Source organism: Lampris incognitus, chromosome 16 (genome assembly GCF_029633865.1).
Source record: "Lampris incognitus isolate fLamInc1 chromosome 16, fLamInc1.hap2, whole genome shotgun sequence".
NCBI lineage: Eukaryota > Metazoa > Chordata > Actinopteri > Lampriformes > Lampridae > Lampris > Lampris incognitus.
Genome location: NC_079226.1, coordinates 13,344,558 through 13,372,145, shown reverse-complemented (window position 1 = coordinate 13,372,145; position 27,588 = coordinate 13,344,558). Strand labels below are relative to the sequence as shown.

Below are 27,588 nucleotides of genomic sequence, written 5' to 3'. Positions count from 1 at the left end.
AAAGGCAGATGGTAATTTGCTATTAGACACAAACATAAATTCTTGTGTATTATTGAGAGGCATCATGACTGAATGAGCCTTTATCAATGTCATGATTCAACTGAATAATACTTGAGTTTGGGAGTGACCATCCTATAAGAAAATTACACATATACTGCACACATAAAATCTCAAATATGAGCTCAAAATATAAAATCCATGCTCAGTTTGCATTAAAGCTAAAAATCCTGCAGATGGCATGCATGCAAATGTACCTTTTTGATACTTTTAGTCACTGGTGTATGTAAGACAATAGCATATCCAAATTATGAAGTCTTTTGTGTTCAAGTTAAAGATTACTTTGGGTAGAACTTTGCCAGGAAAAACTATGTGGTACATTAGTTCAATTTCAAGTTTAACTTTGTTGTCATATGTATTTAGAATACAATGACATTTTTTGTGCTCTGGCTCTCTCTGCCTTAACACAAGGCAAGCAAGGACAAAAGGATATGCCACCCCCCCCCCCAAAAAAAAAACAGACCGTGTACACAATGAATTCATACATTATATACACAATATACAGTACACAATAACACAACAATATAAGGTGCATATGGGTGTGTCAGCTGTTCAGCAACCTGACTGCGTCTGGGAAAGAAACTATTACTGAGACGGGTGAGCGGTGTGTGATTTGATGCTTTGGTAATGTTTTCTAGATGGAAGGAGGGAGAACAGAACACGAGCAGGGTGGGTGGTGTGCTTGATTATGTTTTGGGCTCTCCTTTTGCAGCGAGTGGTGTAAATATTATGAAGATGTGGTAGTTCCATGCCAATGATTTCTGCTGCTGTCTTTAAAGTCCTTTTTTGCAGCAGTCTGCAGTCCTGAGCAGTCAGGTTGCCAAACTGTACTGTGATACAGCCTGTCCAGACACTCCATGGTACTGCCATAAACTATATCTTTACCACTGCAGCTACATGTGGAGGAAGAAGCTATGTAGCAGCAAATTTCAAGGGAAGATCAAAGTTGCTGGGACTCAACAGCAGATTTGGGAGACCAAGCTCGTACAAGACCTTTATTAATAGATATACTACAACACTGATGGTTAAAACCATCCATCCATTTTCCAAGCTGCTTATCCCAATTAGGGTCGCGGGATGCTGGAGCCTATCCTCGCAGCCATTGGGCGGAAGGTGTTAAAACCAAAAGTTAGTTAAAACTACACTTCAATTATTCTTTTGTTAAGCAGAGGTGGAGGAACCAATGCCAACAGTGATGGCGACATTGCTTCATTTTGAACAGATTTCTGAGATTTGGAGTGGTCATCACTGTAATTAACAGGATCACCTTAGGTGTCAATATGTTCCAGAAAAAATGACGACCTTCAGGAAATTAGTTTGAAGGACATGCATAAACTATTAAAAATAAGCTTAATTTGAGTGCTAATAAACTCTAATCAACGATAAGTTTAATTAAATCCTCCACGTGAACATACAGAAAATGGTGAAAAACCATTAGCACTTAACTTTGTCAGACCTCTCTTGCTTACGACACCCTGTGTTGCAAGTGTTGTGGAGTCACAAGATTGTGGGAAATAATCCTAAATCTCCATACTAAAATAAAGCTCAATTAAATAATATCTATCTATCGTAACCTAAATACTATGAGTAGTTGGCTAAACTAAAGCTTGCTTTGATTTGTGTCAGTGCATGTGTAGTAATTTCAACTCTCATCAGAGGGAGGGGTGGGGGACATTCTTGCACTGGGTTTTTTAGAGCTCACTTCCTGTGTACATCTTGTGAAAATAATGTAGCACATGTTTTATACACTGGATAAAAGCTTAATGCGAATTAATATTTTGTGTGCACTTTACTTTTCTATGGCCACTCCAAGACTCCATACTTTGGTTTTTATCAACTCCAACATTTGTTTTGACTGAAGTCATCACTTGGCAATGACTTTCTGCAAATACAGACCTTTCCCTGTTCCCGAAACCCTCGAAGAGACTCAGGATATCATCCAATAAAGAAACGGAGAAGAGGTTATGAGTGGGTAGGTAAAATCAATTGATCTGAATAAGGGACGCCTACTTAATCAGCCCTCTGAATTAATCAGAATATGACCTCGTGCCGTGAGCGAAGAAGCAATTTACCGTTTCAAAATGGTTATAAAGTCTCCAGCAGATTCTTTTCATGTTTCCTGAAAACTACATCTATAGGCAGAAAAAATATCCAGTGTGCTCGAGACGTAGGAGCTCTGACGAGGTTGAACGTTGAAATGACTTTATAAATACCGCAATGCTGTGTGCCCTTGGGCAATTCACTGATGGAAACGTACAGATGCATGTAAAAATAAGGTGTATAGAAATGTAACACTACTACGTATGTATATCTCTCGGGTATTGGTTCAGTGGAGATGTAAGATGCATCTTCGAAAAATGGTACCGAGAGGCCACATAGAGGCACATTATTCAAGTTATTCTAATTTTCAACACAACTCGTGTTTAACTACAAGAATCCTCGAGGGTAAGACTCCTTTGGCATCCACTAAAGAAATGAGTTTCCTTTTCGTAGCTTTGATACTGGCATCACATTTTATTCTCAATATTCCGTCTGCAGTTTCAATGTTAAAAAAATGAATCCCTGTACTTTATTTGACTTCCTGTTCAAAGTTTCATCTAAGGTTATGAGAGTCTAGACTCTCTAGACTCTAGAAGAAGCATGGACCCTGGACATGGCGTGAGACGATAATTCAATATTATTATTTATCATCTCTAAATGGTATTGTATCGGGACAAAATTCAGATATTGTCATACTGTGATATGAAATTTTGGCTTCTACATTACTGATGACTGGGCAGGGGATGGGGGGGGGGGGTGTTCGGGCGGTGTGGCAGTCTACCAACACAGGGATTGCCGGTTTGAATCCCCGTGTTGCCACCGGCTTGGTTGGGTGTCCCTACAGACACAATTGCCCGTGTCTGCAGTTGGGAAGCCGGATGTGGATGTGTGTCCTGGTTGCTGCACTAGTGTCTCCTCTGGTCGGTCGGCGGCATCTGTTCAGGGGGGAGGGGGAACTGGGGGGAATAGCGCGATCCTCCCACACACTATGTCCCCCTGGTGAAATTACTGGTGACAAGAATCTTAGACTAAAATGTATCACAAAATTAAGTCTGAAATATGTTCAGTATTATTTGAAAACTGTTTTGGTTTGAAATTATACTTTTTTTTGGGAGGGGGGGGGTTACCCCCTTTTTCTCCCCAATTGTATCCGGCCAATTACCTCACTCTTCCGAGCCATCCCGAGCTCTGCTCCACCCCCTCTGCCGAGCCGGGGCCTCCTCTGATACATGTGGAGTCGCCAGCCGTTTCTTTTCACCTGAAAGTGAGGAGTTTCACAAGGGGGACGTAGCGCGTGGGAGGATCACACTAACCCAACCCCCCCCCCATTCCCCCTCCCATCCAAACAGGCGCCCCAACCAACCAGAGGAGGCGCTAGTGCAGAAACCAGGACACATACCCACATCCGGCTTCCCAACCGCAGACACGGCCAATTGTGTCTGTAGGGACGCCTGACCAAGCTGGAGGTAACACAGGATTCGAACCGCCGATCCCTGTGTTGGTAGGCAACGGAACAGACCACCACGCCACCCGGACGCCCCTTAAATTATACTTTACATTACCAAAACAGTTCAATGTGATAAACCTCAATTGGATTCCTCAACATAGTATTTTTGGACATGTAAGCAAATATTGTGATATACATATTGATATCGTTTAAAATCCCCCATGATTAGTACGGTAATATTTTCCATATCACCCAGCACTACCTGTGAGTTGTATAAACATGCACGAGGAGCTAGCATGTATGACTTAATACAACTTAACAATGGTTAGGATTTGACACATGTCAAAACTTGAGACTCTACCACCTCCTCTAATACCTCTGCACAGGTTGCAGATAGCTTGCCTTTCCCTGAACCTCCCCTTCCCAGATAACCCTCAATGTGTCCTCCACGCCAGTGGTTTCCTTGCTGGGCATGCTGTTCCCTCCATCCTCCCGCTACTGAAGTGGAATGCGGTGCCATTGTTAAAGACCACCAAGAGGAATGCATCGCAAGAAAATCACGTTTTCAGATCATCGTGATCATCTGGGAGGGAGCTTCAGGTCATCTCTCCTCTATTGAGGCCAAATTTGCAGCATTTTCCATTTGTAAAAGAGTGGGAAGTATTTCAATAAAAAAGAAGTCAAGGCCTACAACTTAGTTATCATTAAGTGAACAAGTTAATTTAGTCAGCGGTACACCCAAGACTTTAATTTTCATTGATGACCAGGATGTTGGGGCATCAATGTCATGTCGAGTACGAAACAATTTTTTCTGAAATAAGGGACCAATTTTTTCTTCTTTTTTTTTTAAGGAATAAAATTTTTGATTTTTCTTCATTTATTTCAGTGGGGGTTTGTCCTTCTCAGAGAAGTGAAATCAAGCTGATCTAGAAACTAGTCCAAGCATAAGTGTTTGGGGGAAAGAGAGAGAGAGAGAGATGAGACAGGAAATAAACAATGATGCACAAATAATCATTTCAGTAATGCCATGGAGTAAATGAAGCTAGGAAAGACAGGATGCAACCCTGAGGGCCTGCTTCACCCTGATCCTTCTCTGTCAGCTGCTTCTTGTGGAGATTCAGAGGTTAGATTGGGGGAAGAAAAGGAGGTGGGGGTGGGATTGGGAGAGGGTGGGTGGGGGGTTACACAGGACCAAAAATAATTAGAGTAAAAATAATTAGGTCCAAGCGCTCTTACTGAGGCATACAGGGCTTGTAAAGACAAGGCGGCGAGGCCCGGGGCTCACTGCAGGCACTTGAAGGAGGAAGGTTGACCTGGGGGAGTGGGCTACCTACCGGTGGCTGGGCACTGAAGGAGGATGGAAGGATAAAGGGTACAGCAGGTACTGATAAACCCTGGGTAAGTTGTCCAACACCTAATGGTCTTTTGTGACGTGACATTGTAACTACATGAAGAATGAAGTTTTATCAATTCTTTCTGGTGACTGACTGTTCACAACAGCGGCCGACACGTGATGGGATTGGCAAGTGACACTGAGCCATAGTCTAGCATACGGCACCCGTTACTCCCTCATCCATGAATTGCACCGCACTCCTGTCATACCAGGCAATGCCGCTCAGTTCACCCGCAAACTTGCATCGCCCGACCCGCCCTAACAGATCAAAGATGGCCGCTTCGGGTTTTCCCACGGGGACACATAGACTGAGACCGCCGTGTCCCCTTCCAATCGCTTTGGCGCTGCAGACATGGGTCAGCGCTTGCGGGAGGAAACGCAGCTCAAGTGAAGCAAGAGCAAGAGGGCTCAGTCACGAATGTGGCATCGCTGATCACTGCGGAGGGCTGGCTGATGTGACATTTAGAGGCAAGCCGCCACTGCACATGTACGCTCTCGCAGGACTGACTGATAAGATGGCAACATGACCCCGGCACTGTACACATGAACATTCGGGATGTCACTTGACGCAAAAGGTCACAGGGAAAACGTGTGCCGATCTCAGGAGTGTGCTGCAACACTAGCACTTGTTAGTCTATACATCACAAAATTATAGAAATAGGGGACTTCTGTTGAATTTAAGCCTGGCCAAAAATAAATTTTCAATTTTTTAATATTTTATAATTAAGAAAAAGCAGTTTGGATAATGACTGGATGGCTGGATGTCTCCCGCTGCATTCTAAATATCATCACAAACCAGCAATAAACATATACTGACTAGACACCAGAGAATAAGCAGCACTTAACTGCAACCCCCAAAAACGCCTCGCTGACATGCACAAATACACTAGAGCAAAATATGGCAAGGGGAGGTCAAAGGTCGACACGAGATGAGTGGCTACGAGCAGAAAAGCAACTTCCAGCAAGAGACGACACAGAGGTCAAGGTATTACGAAAGATGAGACAATAACACGGGCCCAAGAGGTCCATGTGCCCTTTAAGGGGGAAGAAGAACTGCCAACATCCATCTGCAAGCTCCTCACTATCTTTGCCGCATCTCTCCTTTCATTTCACTTCCTGCTCTTTCATTTTTGACTATGACAGGCTGCCCAGATTGTTATGGGTCTGGATTAAAGAAGAAAAAAAGGGGGGGAGGCAGAGAGAGAAAAAAAACCTCTCTCCCTCCCTGAGGCCAGGCAGTCAGCATGGGAAGGTAAACACGTCCACAGTAGAAAGCTCAGACCACATGGATGCTTCGCTCCAGGTGATGCTCGTCCTCCACAGTGCTGCATCCACTGGCAGAAGCTACACAGTGTGGAGCTGCCACAGTCTGAGCACATGTGCTCTTTAACGCCAAGCCAATCCTGATGCAAGGACGTTTCAAGGATTTCGATCGGGGTTTCAGCGGCGGTGGGATGATCCAAATCACAGCCCACAGCCTGACCCCAATTTACCTGGCTAATGACTTGTCCTTGGATGGCAAAATACCACTGAGCGATCCTTCACCCCTTCTGTTTGTCAGGGCATGGTTCTGTCATACAATAGAGATATGGTTATTAATTTCTTCACCTAAAATGAGTCACTTTCAGATTAGTTTATTAATAATTTTTTTGGGGGGGTTTGGATTTCCCCCCCCTTTTCTCCCCAGTTAGACTTGGCCAATCATCCCACTCTTCCAAGTTGTCCCGGTTGCTGCTCCACCCCCTCTGCCGAGCCGGGGAGGGCTGCAGGCTACCACATACCTCCTCCGATACATGTGGAGTCACCAGCCGCTTGTTTTCACCTGACAGTGACGAGTTTCACCAGGGGGACGTAGCGCATGGGAGGATCCCGCTATTCCCCCCACCCCCCCAGACAGGCGTCCCGACTGACCAGAGGAGGTGCTAGTGCAGCAACCAGGACACATACCCACATCTGGATTCCCACCCACAGACACGGCCAATTGTGTCTGTAGGGACGCCCAACCGATCCCAAGGTAACACGGGGATTCGAACTGGCAATCCCCGTGTTGGTAGGCAACGGAATAGACCGCCACGCCACCCAGATGCCCCCTTAATAATGTTTTAGTGCACAGCAGATCACTCGAGGGTATGCAAATCAAGACCATGGCGTTAATAAAAAGATCTGACACTTCCTCTGTCTTGTTTTGTTTTGCTTTTAATGGCGCTCGATGGCGCCGCTTGAATGTCGGGGGAGACCTTGTAAAAGCCATCAGGCAAGCTGATGAAGTCAAGTATGTGAACTCCCAGGGTATAGACAATAGAAAAAGTCATCCATAAAACAATGGTAAACACGTCGATGAAGAAGGAACAATTCAACAAGCGTGTGTGGCCCCAAAGCTCCTTCTGCGATGAACGAAACGCCATATAGGTCAGGCCAGGCCTTCTAACTGTCTAAACTTGTGACGTTGGGAGTTTATAATCGAATTTATAAGCTGAAAAGTGGTTTTGACAGTAAAGCGAGAGTGAATTAATTGCATTGTGTTTGCTGTATATTCAGTATAACATGATTTACTGAGCAACCGTGCAGGAGACCCCAACAACAGATTCAAGACCGCAGAAACACTGATTGAAACAATTGCACTGCTTCTGTTCAGGTCACTAGTTTGAAGCGCAGTTCATTTATGGTCAGAGTACCAAGTCTGCGCTGTGTAATGCCATTTCTCTGTAACGTGTGGGTGAATGGGGTCCATATTTGTTACTGGCCTCTGCGTGAAGACATGATCTTCCTCATTCTCCGGTCATCCCATGGTGACTTTCTACACCCTATTTGATGAATACAGTAAAACAGTGTGTGTACATGCCTCTGTGTGTCTGTTTGTGTGGGAAACAATGGGCATCATATGATCAGGGTGGTAGGAATGCACTTCCTAATCCAAGATGCTCTTTTCTAGTAATATCTTTAAGGAAAAAAAGCTCCGGTTACATTTCATTGACAGTTTTTAAAAGTTGGTAACAAACTTCCAGGCTATTCACTATATGTATGACAGCATGCTCATTTTATGAAATGCTCCTGATAGATATTTTCTTTCTTGAAGATGTGCTTCCAAAAAGATGTTTGGGGATAACCAACGTTAATGCTTTGACTTTAGCCAAGTCCACTCAAAGGACACACAAAGAAGACTAGTCTCGGAGTTCCAGCACTGAGAGACACGGGGACGAAGGGCTGCGAGGCTGATGAGGGCTGCTGTTTTCCTTATGTTTACCATCATTATCTCTCACAAACAGGGGCCAGGCTGGAAAAGGCCAGAGAGCCGGGGCCTCGAGCATACAGACAGTGAAGGATGGAGGGAGGGAGTGAGGGACACAGAGGTAGGGGGGGATGGGAGTGCAACGATGGGGAGAAAGAGAGAGAGAGAGAGAGAGAGAGAGAGAGAGAGAGAGAGAGAGAGAGAGAGAGAGAGAGAGAGAGAGAGAGAGAGAGAGAGAGGTAAGCATTCTCTTGACATGAGGTAGACAGAGAAAGAAGGAGGGAAGGAGGGAGAGGGAGAGAGGAGAGAGAGAGAGAGAGAGAGAGAGAGAGAGAGAGAGAGAGAGAGAGAGAGAGAGAGAGAGAGAGAGAGAGAGAGAGAGCGAGAGAGAGAGAGAGAGAGAGAGAGAGAGAGATTGGTCTAAGCAGCCTGCAGACACCACGCGGCTCAGAGCAGATCCAGAGTGACGGGCTGCTGATTAGTCAACTTGCAGCCCCCAAGACCAGAGTCTGCTCAGGCAGGCAAGTGCACACACACACACAAACACATACACACACAGGCTTATAGCTAATTTCACTAAGCCTTATTTACTATCATTACCATACACAGCATGCATGAGCACATAAATGTTATTTTAACAAAGTACTGAAGACACTGCAAGTCACGAGACACAACCTCCCTATAGACAGTATTTGAGATTGACAATGTGTGGACTGGGTATGATTTAACCTGTGCACAGGATGGGGGGGATGGGTGTTTGATCACTTACCTTCAGGAGATAGACGGGGATGTTGCTGAAGTCCACTGGGAGCTTAAGGAGGAAACGTGCTGAAAATTCTCCTGTCTGGGATTCAAGAGGTTAAGAGAAGAACGTTTCAAACTATGATGTAAAAATCTTTAACAGTGTACAGTATATACACACAAAAACAACTGTGGAGACATGCAGGCAGCACATGCATACACCAACATACATGAGACTTAAGAATAAACCATTTCATCACAACGCACAACTCAACCATAAAGCAACAGTTAAAAAAAAGAGTGCTCATCTTCATCACAGGGATCTGCTATTGGCCCTAAAAATCATACAATCTTTTTTTTTGGGGGGGGGGGGGTTTCTCCTCAATTGTATCCAGCCAATTACCCCACTCTTCCGAGCCATCCCGGTTGCTGCTCCACCCCCTCTGCCGATCCGGGGAGGGCTGCAGACTACCACATGCCTCCTCCAATACATGTGGAATCGCCAGCCGCTTCTTTTCACCCGACAGTGAGGAGTTTCACCAGGGGGATGTAGCACGTGGGAGGCTCACGCTATTCCCTCCCACCCACCGAATAGGCTCCTCGACCGACCAGAAGAGGCGCTGGTGCAATGACCAGGACACATACCCGCATCCGGCTTCCCACCCGCAGACACGGCCAATTGTGTCTGTAGGGATGCCCGACCGAGCTGGAGGTAACACGGGGATTTGAACCAGCGATCCCCGTGTCAGCAGGCAATGGAATAGACCGCCACGCCACCCGGACGCCCCCAAAAATCATGCAATCTTGTTATATCCTTGTACTTTGACCTCATCAGCCACAAAACACTGGGTTACATGCACGCCTGTGTGTCAGTGACTAGAAATTGCTGCTGAGTGTGCAATCTGTATTTAGTGAAAAATGAATTTCACATTCTTTCTCAGTTGAAAGTGCATCTTTGGTAGATTGTACATAAAGACTGGGTGATTCAAGCGGTCAACAGTGGGAGATGGTAATCGTACTGGATAACACCTTCTTGTAACTTCTACCCAACAGTAACCATTAAAAAAAATGAGCAACTACAATAGCATTTATGATTTGGACATTTGTGAACCTGTTTGTTTCTAAAATACCCCAGCAGTAGAAAGTACCAAAAACGTCCATTTGTTTGCATGTGAAACTTCAGGATTGTAGTACAAATGCTGTACTAGAGGAAATTCCTTCTTTAAGGACAGAAAATGGATGTAGAACAATATAAAAAGAAAGGGACGAGCACAAATTAAAAAAATAAGATGAATAAAAAACAGACATGACAGGGATGCCCACCCAGCTGTTCTTGCGTCCAGCGTAGATCTCCATGTTGTGGCCGTAGTTGGGGTCATCCAGCAAGCTGTCGTACTCGAACAGCAGCCTGGAGCTCTCCTGCAGACGCTGGCACTGGTACTGGTGGTACTGCTGGATGAGCTCCTTCACCAGCTGAAGCAAGCACTCCGAGTCGCCGGTGTCCCACCGGACCAAATGCTGGGAAAGACACCAAGAAAAGGGCCCGTTAAATGACGGGGGGGCTGAGAGAGACATCTCATAAAGGTCATAATTCATCATCTGGCTAGACAGTGAACTTCTCCCACTTGGCAAGTTTGACAAACCGGTTTGAGTGTTATGTGAGTTTTAGTGCCAACAGTAAAGACTTAATCGGGGGGAATCAAACACTGATGGGAAGTTAAACACGAGCACAGAATGGGTAAAAAGCACACCAACGGGTGAGAAATACTCTGCCTGCAACATGAAAAAAGATGTTTGTCAGGGTAATGGCCAAAACCAAACACACTTCCCGCATTCCCATCAAAGCGGAGGAAAATACTTGTGCCAGAGGAAATCCTGCTGCAATCCAGAGTTGTATGTTGGTAAAAACCACTTCCCATCATTTACCTTTTTTTGAGTCGTGTGCCACAGTAAACAGTACGTAAAACAGTCTGGTGCCATAACTTAAGACTTGGTTTTAAGAAAAAATATTTTATTTTTTTTGAGAGAGGAAGCACAGCCTCTTGGAAACTGGAAAAGCACACAACACCCAGAGATGTGTGTGTGTGTGTGTGTGTGTGTGTGTGTGTGTGTGTGTGTGTGTGTGTGTGTGTGTGCGTGTGCGCGCTCTCTCTCGTAGTGGCTGAGTAGTTTGGCCAGACGTCAAAGGGTGTTTCTTTGCCGCCGATAACATGCGGCGGTTGAAAACAATTACGGCCGTGTTTGTGAAAAGAATTTCAGCTGCCTGTGCAGCAGCGCTCGCCCGTGTAAACGGTCCGCGGCGATGCCGGCTTGCCTCCCACAAGCCTCATTTACATAGCCGGCGCTACACAACGCTGACCCCGCTGACTGAGACCTGCAACAGGTATGTAAATCAACTGTGTGAAACCACAATCACACGCAAACCACCTGTCATGTGTCAGTAAGCAGCGCCAACCAAATGTTCTCGTCGACTGACTTGGTTCCACCGGGCAGGGGAGTCGCTCCTCTCAGGAAGGCGAGCTCGCCCGCCGATGCAAGAGGAATAAAACGTCCATTTTTAATGCGAGTGACACTGCAAACACAAATTGCGGGAAACGTGTCAGGTCTAATAAAGACACAACACACGGCTGAGCTCTTGAGAATGAGTGCTGCCCGCATGGCGTGCAGGAGTGCCGCCGTGAAGAGGTACGGCGTGCAAGTCGATACAACGATGACAAACACAACCCACTTCGTGAGTCTGGCTGCACTGTGTGGACTTTGCTTGCTGCATCGAACACATTTGTGTGCTACTGAAGGAATCCTTCCGAGATGACACTTGGGACGGTGCTAGCAGTTCGTTTTCCTGAAATCACAAACAGGAGTCAGTGTCGTTCTGTTCCGCTGACAGCTGTGTTACGAAGAGTACGAGGGTGGCAGAAGTGGAGATAAAATGAGCTACAACAGTTTTAAGAGAGGAGGAGGATGCAGGCTTAAGCTGCCTCTGAGCCCACAAAAAGTGAAAGTGAGTCATGCTCACAAATGAATACAAATGAAATGGTCAGCGCACTCAAACTGCCCAGTGATGATATCACCACGTTGCTAACGTGTAGGTGTGCTTTATGGGTAACTGTTTTAAAATGTTGTTTTATCCCTGCATTGCGTTGTCCCCGTCTGCAGTTTAGTCAACTAACCACACGTCAGTATAACTGTGCAGGGAAACTCATTAAATGTGGAGCCATTTTGGCTGTTAAATGTGAGGTAAGGGGGTGGAATCAGAGGTGCGGGCAAATGATATACCCATTAAACCTCACCCCCACCCATCACATTAAGGTGGAGCAGCACAGGACACATCTTTGACTTGAATTAACTTGTATGCCCGCCTGTCTGTCTGCCTTTGTCTGTCTGGCGGTCCATAATCAGCCCAGTGGAGAAAGCCTTCCATTGTTTTTGCAGCGAATCACCCCCACCCGCCCATCGCCAAGGGAGGGGGGTGGGGTGGGGGGGCAAGGGCAAGGAGCCGGCTATACAGAGCTGGTGACCTCATCATCCTGATCCACCAGTGGTTACCAGCAATGCCGGGATTCCCGAAACGAGGGGGCGATGCAAACAAGGACGGGCATTGTCCAAAAGAGGCAGTTTGCTGCCCCGGGGCAGGACTGAGCTGAAACCGAGGAGAGACTGAGGAAGTGCTGTGTCAGGACTGTGACATAGAGGATCACTGGAACACCACTGAGGAGAAGGAAAGGGAGAGGAGGAGGTGAGGGATCAGATGTGGACGATGAGAGTGAAAAAAAAAGAAAGAGCGTTGAGCTGTTGCACTCACACAACTAGGCCAAGGCCAGAAGAATGTACGTCTGTACACCGTCTGTTGATCCCAGTGCAGTTATCAGTTTACTGATGCGTTATGATGACGACCAAAACTGGAATTATCATACAATGTTACGATCTATATATTCTAATACACACATTTAGCTCATAAGCCAGTCAGTGTTGTGGACATATCTCGTTCTGAAACACAAAAAGTCTTGTATTTTACCGACCGTTTTGACTTTGCACAGCTGACCTTGAATCTGGCAGCAAAACCCTGGTCAAAGATGCTTTGTGAGAGAGGGGGTGAGACGGTCGAGGATAACCTATCTTCCATGAAGAGCGTTGAGGCAAAAAGCAATGTGCGTATGTACTGCAGCGTGCATCTCTGTGTGTGTGTGTGTGTGTGTGCAGATTCTGACCTGAATTGATTTGATATGCTCTGATGAAAGCTGTGTGCCAAAATAAATCTATGCGCAAAGTAAGCGCTTGTCACCCACCCACCCCCCCCCCCCGCCGCCGCCCCATCATTTATGGGATGTGTTATTTTCTGTTTTATTTCCCCATCTGTTTATTTATTTATTTGACTAAGCCAACTTCTATGGAAAATGCTGCACAAATTTGAAACATCAGTGGATGAAAGATGAAATAGATGGAGACCAGGAAACAATTTTGGCTGTTGGAGACCTTTGAAAGAACTGGAGGAGGTCCAAGAACCAAAAAAAAAAAAAAAAAAAAAACCCCGATACGCACCGAAGATGATCATGGTGTGTGGATGAAACACTTCTGTCATTTCTCCACAGGGGGTTACACGTACAGGCCTTATCACAGCCTTCACCGATATTCCCCGTCTCCATTTTGGACTTCATAATCCCGTTATTATGTCAAAGTGTGTCAAATTATTAATCCTGTATGTGGCTTTTGATAAACCCCGACTACCCCTTTGAGATAGAGCACCGATACCTTCCGAGTCCGAAAATAGGACACCTGTACATAAAGGAAGCATTTCATAATCATATTACCAAACCATGTTGCGATTTGATTTAACATCAACTTTACAGCAGCATTTCGTTGGATTCAAAAACGTGGGGATCAATTCAGTGGTTTAAAGTGTCCAATCCAATGTGAAGCTCAAAAAAGGTCGACAAATCGGGGCATCCGGGTGGCACGGTGGTCTATTCCGTTGCCTACCAACACGGGGATCACCAGTTCGAATCCCCGTGTTATCTCCGGCTTGGTTGGGCGTCCCTACAGACACAATCGGCTGTGTCTGTGGGTGGGAAGCCGGATGTGGGTATGTGTCCTGGTCGCCGCACTAGCGCCTCCTCTGGTTGGTCGGGGCGCCCGTTCGGGGGGGAGGGGGAACTGGGGGGGAATAGCGTGATCCTCCCACGCGCTACAACCCCCCGGTGAAACTCCTCACTGTCAGGCGAAAGGAAGCGGCTGGTGACTCCACATGTATCGGAGGAGGCATGTGGTAGTCTGCAGCCCTCCCCGGATTGGCAGAGGGGGTGGGGCAGCGACCGGGATCGGGAGTACAACTGTGGAGAAAAGGGGAAAAAAACCACACAAAAAAAAGTCGACAAATCAATGTCGGGTCGTTAAGTATTATATAATACACCCCCCCCCCACTAAAACAGTTCAAAACCCTATGACGTTCAACTGATTTCCTTCATCACATCTCCTTTACAAGTATTTCCAGGGACATTTGTCATTGTTTAGTTTCTCTTTCAAATTCGGGGGAAGGTCACATAACACGTGGTCAAATAAGCTCCGGAGACCCCGACAGCAACAGACTTCCTTCGATTATTTTCAGTTGATACCAAACACGGGTTAAATGAAAGTTCAGAATTATTCATCTGGCTGAGTACATTTAATTTTAAACTTTACTTATCTAAAAAACTTGCCGTCGACTGTCAAAGTGATCGCTGGGAAAGGATAATGGAGTTTTTTTATATTAATAAAGAGGTCACCACTCCGCACGTACAGCTGGATTACGGCTGAGATGATGAAGATCTCTGTCTGCCGGATATTTCATAGTCCCAACCTAAATTAATTTGAATAACATAATGGCACGGTGTGCTACGTACTGAACTACAAAATGAGGTGGGTCTAAAAAAGCAGAGTGAATAATCAAGAACCGTGAAAAACTAATAAAAACTGAATTCCCCCCCCCCCTTTAAGAACAAGATGTGCACCTAAATTGGGCGCCCTCAATCTGAAGCGACCCAAGTTGACAGATTCATGTCTTCCTGTGCCATCCGTCTGCGCCATCTTCGATCCAATAATTATCTTAGGCCAGCGACAGAGAGGCTGGCATGTGAAAACGCAAGATAATTATACATGCCAACAGAAGATATTTGTTTCTACGTCGTTAATGTGATTTTTATAGATACTGGAAACCTGATCCAATAAATCGCGGCAGACTTAAAAGTGCAAGAGGAATTAAAAAACTCCCGAGTATTAAGTTAATCTCTGCTAGTCTCTAATTCAAGTGTAGGCTCACGCCCTGTTTCGCCCCCGGAGAATGCCAAGTCTAAGATCACACTAAATTGCTCTTGTCATGTGTTTAAGACAGTTGGCATTCTCAGCCCGCAGTGTCTCACCGAGGTGAACCATGCAGCTCGTGTCCAACACGGAAGAACTTGTTGACGGAAATAAGCACTTTTCTAACTGCTTTTGATGTGGTTCAGTGCCAAGTGTTAGCCCAACACCACTGCATCCCCACTTGGTCTTGGCACAACAGATTACCGCCACCTATGAGACGGTGTTTGGGAATTGCCGAAGCCCCTTACTGGGCCATCTCTGTCAGCAAACAATAGCTTGTCTAACTAATATCATTCCCAGACCTGTCAGTGAGCCTTGCCAATAATAAATGCTAATAAAAGCTGGAATCCATTATTCCCTAAACGAGGAAGGAAGAGGGAACAACACTTGGTACACTTGGTACCCAGGTCAACATTACCTTTTTTATGGGCCATCTGAGGTCCATTGTTACTAGAAGTAACAGGGGACGAGCTGGACTGGCAAATAGGAAGTGCTCAATGCCTGGCATTCAGGATTTACGGGGAGTAATTAAAATACGGGAATGTTTTCTTTCCTCAAAGCAGAGAAAACTTGGATTCACTTTACGCTACATTTTCTCAGTGGGAGTCGGTAAGGTATCCAAATTATGCACAGTTACTCATTGTCCAAGATCGTAGCCTCCCCGAGGAGTCCTCAATTCATACGTGTGGGAAAATAAGCGAGTAATCACCTATAACAGATCCTGACTTTATGCAACTGCAAAAAAGAAGAAAAGAAAAAAAAAACAACTCAGAAAAACAGGAAAGCAGGGCGATGAAAAACTGCTGGGCTCTAGCCCTAACTGACCTAAAAACTAGCGGTGATGGCGCCCGGGTAGCGTAGCGGTCTATTCTGTTGCCTACCAACACGGGGGTCAGCGGTTCGAATCCCCATGTTACCTCTGGCTTGGTCAGGCGTCTCTACAGACACAATTGGCCGTGTCTGTGGGTGGGAAGCCGGATGTGAAGAGTAAGGTAATTGGCCAAGTACAATTGGGGAGAAAGGGGGGGAGGGGGGGGGGCTAGCTGTGATGTAACTATCAAAAAGCAATATCAGAAGGGAACAGTCAGATGCTATACTGGTAGCAGCTTCACTTAATACGATGACACAAAGGAGGGTAATTAGGCCGATTTACTCCAGATTTGCCTATCCTGGAAATCTGGGTCAGTCTTTGTCGGGACCAAGAGTCAGCAAAGATTATCTGACAGTGTGAGGTGTTCACGGATTCAGTCTCAACCGCGCTGGAATGACTCTCGGAGTGATCTTGGCTACGTTATAATTATGAAACACGTTTTATATTTATGACCAGATGTCTGCAATAACCACCAATACCCAATGACAGCTGAATTTACAGCGTCAAGGAACAGCAGAGAATTTAAAAATGTAAAACCAAAAAAAAAACCAAAAAAACAAGACATGCACAAAAAACAGTTGGTCAAATGCCTACTGTTTTTTCTGCATGTCTTATTTTTTTTCTAAATTAATAATTGTTTAGCATTTATTAATCCATTCAACCCAGCCACTGGGGATGCAGAAGGCAGTGCGTTCATAGTGCCGGTCCAAAGCCCAGGTAAATGGGGAGGGTTATGGGCGTCCGCGTTGCGTAGCAGTCTAATCTGTTGCCTACCAAAATGGGCATCGCCAGTTCGAATCCCCGTGTTACATACAGCTTGGTCGGGCGTCCTTCTCACCGGCAGATACAGCCAATTGCAATTGGCTGTATCTGTCGGTGAGAAGCCGGATGTGGGTATGTGTCCTTGTCGCTGCACAAGCGCCTCTGGTCGGTTGGGGCGCCTGTTCAGGGAAGAGGGGGAACACCGTAATCCTCCCACATGCTACATCCCCCTGGCGAAACTCCTCACTCTCAGGTGAAAAGAAGCGGCTGGCAACTCCACATGTATCAGAGGAGGCATGTGGTAGTCTGCAGCCCTCCCCGGATCGGCAGAGAGGGTGGAGCATTACATTACATTACAGTCATTTAGCCAACGCTTTTATCCAAAGTGACTTACAATAAGTGCATTTAACGTAGGGAATCAGGAGAACTACTAGTCATCAGAGGTCATAAGTGCATCTTCTCTCTAAACAAGCATCTAAGAGCAAAACCAGTGCTAAAGTAAAAGCATGAGATTTTTTTTTTAAAATGAGTGAATACAATAAGTGCTAAGAGCAGGTAACTGGGTAGTAGTTCTTGAAGAGGCGAGTTTTCAACCTGCGCCGAAGATGGGCAGCGACTCCGCTGTCCTGACATCAGTGGGGAGTTCATTCCACCACTGTGGGGCCAGGACAGAAAAGAGCCATGACTGGGTCGATTGGCAGCAGGGGCCTCTGCGTGACAGGGCAACCAAGCATCCCGAGGCAGCAGAGTGAAGTGGTCGGGCAGGGGTGTAGGGCTTGACCATGGCCTGGAGATAGGAAGGAGCTGTTCCTTTCACTGCCCTGTAAGCTAGCACCAGAGTCTTAAACTGGATGCAAGCAGCTACTGGGAGCCAGTGTAGGGACATGAGAAGGGGAGTTGTGTGGGAGAACTTAGGGTGGTTGAACACCAGACAAGCTGCAGCTTTCTGAATAAGCTCCAGAGGTCTGATGGCTGACACCGGGACGCCAGCAAGGAGGGAGTTGCCATAGTCCAGCCAGGAGATGACCAGAGCCTGGATGATCACCTGTGCCGTCTCGTCGCTGAGGAATGGGCGAATCCTCCTGATGTTATAGAGGAGAAATGTGCAGGAGCGAGCAACCGATGCAACGTTTTCAGCAAATGACAGTTGGTCGTCCAGGATCACACCCAGATTCCTCGCAGTCCGAGTTGGCGTCACCACAGTGTTGTCAATGGTGATGGCCAGGTCTCGGTGCAGGCAACCGTTCCCCGGGCAGAAAATCAGCTCTGTCTTGTCCAGATTGAGCTTCAAGTGGTGTGTCGCCATCCACTCCGAGATGCCAGTCAAGCACGCAGCAATGCATGTCTCTCTCTACTTGTGTGTCAGAGGGAGGAAAGGACAAGATCAGCTGGGTGTCATCGGCATAACAATGGTAAGAGAAGTCATGTGAGCGAATAACAGAACCCAGGGATGTCGTGTACAGGGAGACAAGGAGAGGACCCAGAACTGAACCTTGTGGAACGCCTGTAGTCAGTCTGCAAGGCTCCGACACAGATCCTCTCCATGTCACCTGGTAGGAGCAACCTGTCAGGTAGGATGCAAACATTGAGAGTGCAGAGCCTGTGACACCCAGCCCCCAAGGTAGAGAAGAGGATCTGGTGGTTCACTGTGTCGAACGCAGCTGACAGGTCCAAGAGTATCAGGACAGAGGAGAGAGAGTTTGCTCTCGCAGAGTGCAGCGATTCTGTCACTGCAAGGAGGGCTGTCTCTGTCGAGTGACCCACCTTGAACCCAGACACGTTGGGGTCCAGGAGGTTGTTCTGGTGGGGGTACAAAGAAAGTTGGTTAAAGACAGCGCATTTGAAAGTTTTGGATGGAAAGGGTAGAAGGGAAACCGGTCTGTAGTTTTTGATGTCAGAGGGGTTAAGTGATGGTTTCTTAAGAAGGGGGGTGACTCTAGCAATCTTGAAGGCAGATGGAAAGCATCCTGCCTGGAGGGGGGTGTTGATGAGGTGGGTTAAAAAGGGAAGGAGTTCAGGTGCTATAGACTGAAGAAGAGGGGAGGGGACCGGGTCAAGGGAGCATGTGGTGGGGCGATTGGATGTGATGAGGTTGAGGACCTCGTCAGGGGAGAGGGGAGCGAGGTGGGATAGGGTGGGACGTGGAGAGGTGAGGGAGGGTGCAGAGGGTGGGCTAGCGCAAGGAGCACTAAACGGGTGGTGAGAAAAGGAGGATCTGATGTCGTTTACCTTCTTGTCAAAGAAGTTAAAGTAATCAGGGAGAAGGGAGGAAGTAAGAGGAGGAGGTGGGGGTTGAAGAAGTGTAGAGAAGGTTTCAGAGAGTTTCTTAGGATTAGAGGCAGAGGACAGGATTTTGGAGCGATAGAAGGCAGCCTTAGCAGCAGAAAGGGAGGAGGAGAAAGTGGAAAGAAGAGATTGGAAGTTGAGAAGGTCCTCTGGGAGTTTGCCTTTTCTCCATTTGCGCTCTGCCACTCTTAGGCGCCATCTGTCAGTACGTACTGAGTTGGACAGCCAAGGGGCAGGTGGAGTTGGGCATGCAGGCCTGGAGGTGAGGGGACAGAGATTGTCCAGAGAAGAGGAGAGGGTAGAGAGAAGACAATCAGTAGCAGTGTCAGGGGGTAGGAGAGAGAAAGATTCAGGTGTAGGGAGGATAGATGTAACAGAGGAAGAAAGATCAGTGACGGAGAGAGAGCGGAGGTGTCTACGGGTGAAAACCATATGGGTAGGGGGAGGGGCTGAGGGGGGTGCAGAGAGAGTAGGACATGAAATAGTGGTCAGAGAGCTGGAGGGGAGTAACAGAGAGATTGGAAATAGGACAGTGTCTAGTAAAGATAAGGTCCAGCTGGTTGCCGGCCCTGTGGGTAGGAGGAGAGGCTGAGAGGTGAAGGTCAAAGGAGGAGAGGAAAGAGAGAAGAGGATCTAGCTTCAGTGTGGATGCTTAAGTCACTGAGAAGGATAAGTGCAGAGTCGTCAACAGGGAAGTGCGAGACAAGTGTGTCAAGCTCCTCCAGAAACTCACCAATGGGGCCTGGTGGGTAGTACACAACCACAATGGTGAGTTTGACTGGCTAAGAGACAGTAACAGCATGAAATTCAAAAGAGGGCGGAGAAAATTGTGGAATGGAAACAAGAGAGTATTGCCATTTCAGGGAGATTAGCAGGCCAGTACCACCACCTCACCTCCCAGCTCTGGGAGTGTGAGAAAAAGAGTACAAATCTGACAGAGCTGCGGGTGTGGTAGTGTTTTCTGGCATGAGCCAGATCTCAGTTAGAGCAAGAAAGTTGAGGGAGAACAAGGATGCGTAGCCTGAGATAAACTCAGCTTTCGGCACCGCAGACTGGCAATTCCAGAGCCCTCCCGTCACCACTTGCTCAATGTGAGTAGAGAGAGTGGGATAGATGAGATTGGTAGGGTCACAGCGCCTAGGAGTGACCCAATGTCTATGCCAGCCCTGGGAAGAGGAAAGGACAGGAATGCGAAGGAAACACATAGTCTATATAGGTACACAAAATACAGATGACTGACCGGATCTAAAAAGAGCAGTCCTTGCTTGACAAAATTTTGGCTTGAAAGAGTCGCGCTTGCCTTTGTTCACTCTAGCCCTCATTCAACCTAGACCTGTTTGCTCTCGGCTAGCAGCAGTGATTTAAACAACACTGATTGCTAATTGTCTGCCAGGAGTGCAGGCCACACCCTGGCCACTTAACACCCAATTGGCCAAAGAGGTACACTGAAAATAGGCCTATTGCCCAGAAACTGGTCACTTATGTAAAATTCTATCAAACCTCCCACATAACTATTAAAACTGCAAACAGCAAGTTACCGAGGAATATATTTATAAGCTAAAAGGATAACTAAGTCAAAACAGCTAGGCAACAAGAACTATTTAAGGACACACTAGGTGAAAAACAGCTACAGCTAGAATAAGACAGCTACAGCTAGAATAAGATCCCACTAGTTCCTACTAGGAACCAGCAGCAGATCTCTAGAGAAAAGGACTAATACTCAAGCAGCTGGAATAAGACTAATAGCAACTTGTTAAGCATGAAAGATGGTACTTACTCTATTCTAGATGAACCAGCAATTCAGGATCACTCCAGAAGTTAAAATGTACACTGGAGCAGTGACCAGGACGGCTCGGAAGAGCAGGGTAGTTGACCAAATTCATCCATCCATCCACCCATTATCCGAACCGCTTATCCTGCTCTCAGGGTCGCAGGATGCTGGAGCCTATCCCAGCAGTCACTGGGCGGCAGGCATAGAGACACCCTGGACAGGCCGCCAGGCCATCACAGGCCCCCCCCCCACACACACACACACACACACGCGCACACGCACACACACATTCACACCTGGGGACAATTTAGTATGGCTGATTCACCTGACCTGCATGTCTTTGAACTGTGGGAGGAAACCGGAGCACCCAGAGGAAACCCACGCAGACACGGAGAGAACATGCAAACACCACACAGGACGACCCCCGAGGTTGGACTACCCCAGGGTTTGAACCCAGGACCTTCTTACTGTGAGGTGACAGCACTAACCACTGTGCCACTGTGCTGCCCTGGCCAAATTCAATTGGGGAGAAAAAGGGGGGAAAATCCAAAAAAGAAAAAATGGGGAAGGTTGCATCAGGAAGGGCATCCGGCATAAAACCTTTGTCAAATCAAATATGTGGATCGTAAATCAGATTTCCATATCGAATTGGTCGAGGCCCGAGTTACCAACAACCACCAACAGTACTGTTGGCCAGTAGGGTGCTGGCGAAAACTATGCTACTGTTCGGCGAAGGAAAAGGAGAGGGGGAAAGCATGTCCAGAGGCAGTGGGAGAGGAGGAAGGGTAGGAGTACGGAGGTGAGAGTCGGAATTTTGAAAGTTGGCACGCTGACTGTTAAAGACAGCGAGCTGGCTGATATGATGGAGAGAACGAAGGTAGATATACTGTGTGTGCAAGAGACCAGGTGGAAGGGGAGTAAGACCAGCAGCATCTGAGGTGGGTTCAAACTCTTCTACCATGGTGTGGATGGGAGGAGAAATGGGGTAGGAGTAATCCTGAAGGAAGAGTATGTCAAGAGTGTGTTAGAGGTGAAGAGAGTGGCAGACAGAGTGATGAGTATGAAGCTGGAAATCGAAGTGTGATGATGAATGTTGTCTACGCATATGCCCCACAAGTTGGGTGTGAGATGGAAGAGAAAGAATTCTGGAGTGAGTTGGATGAAGTGGTGGAGAGTGTACCCAAGGAGGAGAGAGTGGTGATTGGAGCAGACTTCAATGGGCATGCTGGTGAAGGAAACGGGTGATGAGGAGGTGATGGGTAGGTATGGTGTTAGAGAGAGGAATTTGGAAGGACAGATGGTAATGGATTTTGCAAAAAAAAAGAATGGAAATGGCTGTGGAGAATACATAGTTCAAGAAAAGGGGGAACAGAGAGTCAAGTCAAGTCAATTTTTATTTGTATAGCCCAATATCACAAATTACATACAAATTTGCCTCAAGGGGCTTTACAGCAACACAACATCCTGTCCTTAGACCCTCGCATCGGATAAGGAACAACTTCCTAAAAAAAACCTTTAAGGGAGAAAAAAATAGGAAGAAATCTCAAGGAGCGCAATAGAGGAGGGATCTCTCTCCCAAGATGGACAACGTACAACAACAGACAAAGGGTGACGTGTAAGAGTGGAAGAAGGTGCACACAGGTGGACTATTATCTTATTCAGGTGGTTCAATCTGAAATTAGACTGGAGACTGCCAGATGGCTACAGGAGAGAATGTAGCTAGGCAGCATCAGATGGTGGTCTGTCGGATGACTTTGGAGATCAAGAAGAGGAAGCGAGTGAAGGCAGAGCCAAGGAACAAATGGTGGAAGTTGAAGAACGAAGACTGTTGTGTGGAGTTCAGCGGCAACTCTTCACTACCACAGTGAAGAGTTGCCGGACGGCTGGCCAACTACACCAGTAATAGTGAGGGAGACAGCTAGGAAGGTAGTTGGTGTGTTATTTGGACAGAGGAAGAAAGACAAGGAGACTTGGTGGTGGAATGAGGAAGTACAGGAAAGTATACAGAGGAAGAGGTTGGCGAAGAAGAAGTGGGATAGTCAGAGAGATGAAGTAAGTAGACAGGAGTATAAGGGGATACGGCGTAAGGTGAAGAGCGAGGCGGTGATGGCAAAGGAAAAGGCGTATGGTGAATTGTACGAGAGGTTGGATACTAAGGAAGGAGAAAAGGACTTGCACCAAGTGGCTAAACAGAGGGACCGAGCTGCGAAGGATGTGCAGTAGATAAGGGTGATGAAAGATAGAGATGGAAATGTGCTGACAAGTGAGGAGAGTGTGTCGAGAAGGTGGAAGGAGTACTTTGAGAGGCTGATGAATGAAGAAAATTAGAGAAAGAAAGGTTGGATGGTGTGGGGACAGTGAATCAGGAAGTGCAGTGGATTAGCAAGGATGAAGTGAGGGCAGCTAGGAAGAGGATGAAGAGTGGAAAGGAGGTTAGTCCAGATGACATACCTGTGGAGGCATGGATATATTTAGGTGAGATGGCAGTGGAGTCCCCCCCCTTTTTTTTTTCTCCCCAATTGCACCCAGACAATTACCCCGCTCTTCGAGCCATCCCAGTCGCTGCTCCACCTCCTCTGCCAATCCGGGGAGGGCTGCAGACTATCATATCCCTCCTCCAATACATGTGGTGTCACCAGCCACTTCTTTTCACCTGACAGTGAGGAGTTTCACCAGGCGGACGTAGCACGTGGGAGGATCACGCTATTCCCCCCAGTTCCCCCTCCCCCCCAAACAGGTGCCCTGACCGACCAGAGGAGGCGCTAGTGCAGTGACCAGGCCACATACCTACATCCGGCTTCCCACCGGCAGACACAGCCAATTGTGTCTGTAGGGACGCCCGACCAAGCCAGAGGTAACATGGGGATTCGAATAGGTGATCCCGTGTTGGTAGGCAACGGAATAGACCGTTATGCTACCCGGACGCCCTGACAGTGGAGTTTTTAACTAGATTGTTTAACATAATCTTGGAAAGTGAGAGGATGCCTGAGGAGTAGAGAAAAAGTGTGCTGATACTGATTTTCAAGAATAAGGATGATGTGCAGAGCTGTAGTAACTACAGAGGTGTAAAGTTGATCAGCCACAGCATGAAGTTATGGGAAAGAGTAGTGGAAGGCAGATTAAGAGGTTGAGGTGATGATTAGCGAGTAGCAGTATGGTTTCATTCCACGAAAGAGCACTGCAGATGCGATATTTACTTTGAGAGTGTTGATTGAGAAGTATAGAAAAGGCCAGAACGAGTTACAATGTGTCTTTGTGGATTTAGAGGAAGCATATGACAAGAGAGAAGGTGTGGTATTATATGAGGAAGTCGGGAGTGGCAGAGAAGTATGCAAGAGTGGTGCAGAGTATATATATGTATATGAGGGCAGTGTGACAGCGGTGAGTTGTGTGGTAGGAGTGACGGATGGGTTAAAGGTGGAGGTGGGATTACATCAAGGATCGGCTCTGAGCCCTTTCTTGTTTGCAATGGTGATAGACAGGTTGACGGATGAGATCAGGCAGGACTCGCAGAGGTGGAAAAACCCGGTCCAGAAAGTAAAAACCCTAACTGTGTCTTTACTCCATCCATGTACTAAACCATCAGATTGCACTGGCTAGTATCCCAAATCAGCTGGTTTAATACATGGACGGAGTTAAGACACAGTTAGGGTTTTTACTTTCTGGACCAGGTTTTTCCACCTCTGGCAGAAGTCTCCGTGGACTATGATGTTCGCGGATGACATTGTGATTTGTAGTGAGAGTAGGCAGCAGGTTGAGGAGAGCCTGGAGAGGTGGAGGTATGCACTGGAGAGAAGAGGAATGAAAATCAGTAAGAGAAAGACAGAATACATATGTCTGAACAAGAGAGGAGACAGTGGAACAGTGAGGATGCAAGGAGTAGAGGTGGCGAAGGTGGATGAGTTTAAATACTTGGGGTCAACTGTTCAGAGTAATGGGAAGTGCAGAAGAGAGGTGACGATCGTGCAGGCAGGGTGGAGTGGGTGGAGAAGAGTGTCAGGAGTGATTTGTGATTGAAGGATATCAGCAAGAGTTAAAGGGAAGGTGCACAGATGGTAGTGAGACCAGCTATGTTGGATGGTTTGGAGACGGTGACACTGACAGGAGGCGGAGCTGGCAGAGTTGAAGGTGCTACGATTTTCATTGGGAGTGATGAAGAAAGACAGGATTAGGAATGAGTACATTAGCGGGACAGCTCAGGTTGGATGGGTTGGAGACAAAGCCAGAGGTGAGATTGAGATGGTTTGGACATGTGCGGAGGAGAAATACTCGGTATATTTGGAGAAGGATGCTGAATATGGAGCCGCCAGGCAAGAGGAAAAGACGACGGGCAAATAGGAGGTTTATAGATGTGGTGAGGGAGGACATGCAGGTGGTTGGCATAACAGCGGAATATGTAGAGGACAGGAAGAGGTGGAAACAGATGATCCGCTGTGGCAACGCCTAACGGGAGCTGCCGAAAGAAGAAAATGACGATTTTTTTTAATCTACTCAAGAAAATGTTTCAGATTCATTGGCTTGTTTTTTTTTTCAACGTAGCAAGCCACGTTAGCTTCTTCACTGTTTGGACTGATGTTAGGCTGGATCTTCTTGCAATTCCTGTTCATGTGCGACTAGAAATCCTGTCATCACCAATCAATAAGCTCAGTTACATTTTTAGTGCAGAGCCATCCTTGTCTAATTGTCAAGCATGAACCATTTTAGGACAGACATCTGTGAAATCTGTGGAATTTGTGGGAATCGGCCAGAATGTTGAAATAATGACGCTAGCTTGTGAGTTGTTCAGACAGGCAGTCAAATTGGCTTATGTCCTCTTTGATTCTGTAAGTTGTAGACACTCTTTAGCAGAAGAGCCAGGGATGGGTTATTAGGAGGGAGCTGATGACTGAGAATTTCATAGCATATGGCCACTTCTGACAAAGTACAATTTATCCTTGATTTTCTATATTTTAAGCAGAAGTGTAGGAGCTGGGGGACATGCAGACAGACAAGCTTGCTAGTAATGAGAAGGGGGAAGAGATAGGGTTGCATTAAACATGGTGGAAATAGAACTGATAATGTTGAGAATAAGCTTTTGATTGTAAGTAACATAACTATTATCATCAACACTGTGCCCACCACTGATATCCAATAAACTCATTCAAAGGTAAACACTGGGAGAATGGATTTGAGTCTGAATGGCTGAATGGATCATGAACACTCATGATACACCCAAGAGTGTTTTAGATCATTCTCTTGCACAATATGGAAATACTACCGGGGCATTATCAAATCAACTGAATATTCCTGTCATTTCAATCTGTGGCGCACCGTTGTCGCCAAAATTCACTTGCGACACTGACTTGCCTTCCACAGCCTCCAGTCCCTCATTAAAAACCGGTAGAAATACTGGGTGACATTAAGAAAGTCATCTTCTATGCATTTTAAAGGACATTATTCCTCTATTCCGCCTCTGTTAGTGATGGAAAAGCTAGCAGCAGGAAAACTGTGAGGCTTGGGGTAAAAAAAAAAAAATTCTAAGCACCTGAATGATTTAAAGTGCATGTATATCAAAGTCATGGGTAATTCCCAAATTGCATTTAGGGTGGGGGAGTGAGGGGTAAGTGGGCTGTTGTTAGGACTACTATCATTTGCCACATCAAGACTCATTCATACCAGTCTAAATAGGCCTTCAGAGGGACGAGTGAACGATTAGCTAACAGCTTTGTTTTGGAGCTCGCTAAAGCAAAGCTCATATCTATCTGGCATGTCAGTTCTCTCTGTCATTTAGGATTCCTGCTGTTGTTTTTCTCTAACATCTTTGTCTCACAACTTGCTCAGGGAACTGGTCTAAATGACCCAAGATGACACAGATGAAGCAAACAGAGTTAAGGCTTAAATGCTGGTTGACCAGGTGCCCAACCTCAATTACCTCTGCAGAATGCAGCGCAGCGAAATTCTGGAATTTCCAGTTTAACACGACTGAGCCTCCTTCTTCACCACACGGCAAAGTGGTGCAGGACGGATTAGTGGCAACATGTTGATGCCGCAGCTGGTGAGCCCGAGAAGACCCAGATGAAGACATCGGTTTCTCACACACACACACACACACACACACACACACACACACACACACACACACACACACACACACACAAAAGAAAATATGCACAGGCACACACACACACACTTTGAGAGAGACATAAAACAGTGGGGAAACTCCCAAAACGTTGTTTAGGGCCTAAGTGGAGCTCTGGACAAGTCTAGACCAGAGAAATGATATGCTGTGCACAAAGAAGGGGATAGAAGGGCAGGCAAATGGTTATAATAGGTAAGGAGAAAGAGAGGGGGCAACTGGAGATAACTGCTCATATGTGCCGTTCGGCTCACGCACAGTTCTCCCTTACCCAAGATAGAAAATGAACAACGTGTTCAACCTTTGTTATTACACATACTTCTGTGCCTATTGGGAACAGTGCCCAAATGCGAGGCAATACCAGTAACTCGGATGTCTTATTGCACTGCGATCAGGCTGCACAGTGCAATGCCTGCAGATGTGGGAGACTACAGAGAATGTCAGCTCAAGGGGAACTGACCCATGCAAGTTTCCCTTGATCTGTCTTATGTGGATTCAAACACAAGGTGGGGTTTCTTCTGAGTGGGAGACAGCTCAACGGGT

At 46.7% G+C, this 27,588-nt stretch overlaps 2 protein-coding genes across 3 annotated transcripts in view; one reads left to right on the top strand and one right to left on the bottom strand.

Moving 5' to 3' along the window:
- Nucleotides 1–27,588, bottom strand: part of babam2 (BRISC and BRCA1 A complex member 2) — a 116,500-nt gene that overhangs the window by 69,882 nt on the left and 19,030 nt on the right. For both annotated transcript variants that reach the window (XM_056296194.1, XM_056296195.1), the window contains exons 5-6: nucleotides 10,231–10,425; nucleotides 8,936–9,010 (exon numbers count right to left, since the gene is read on the bottom strand). In XM_056296194.1, coding sequence (XP_056152169.1) covers nucleotides 8,936–9,010; nucleotides 10,231–10,425 — 270 coding nt within the window. The remainder of the gene's footprint in view (nucleotides 1–8,935; nucleotides 9,011–10,230; nucleotides 10,426–27,588) is intronic.
- The window catches only part of rbks (ribokinase), a 70,679-nt gene continuing 54,348 nt past the window's right edge, over nucleotides 11,258–27,588 (top strand). The window contains exon 1 of the mRNA XM_056296197.1: nucleotides 11,258–11,290. The gene's annotated coding sequence lies outside the window, so the exon portion shown is untranslated. The remainder of the gene's footprint in view (nucleotides 11,291–27,588) is intronic.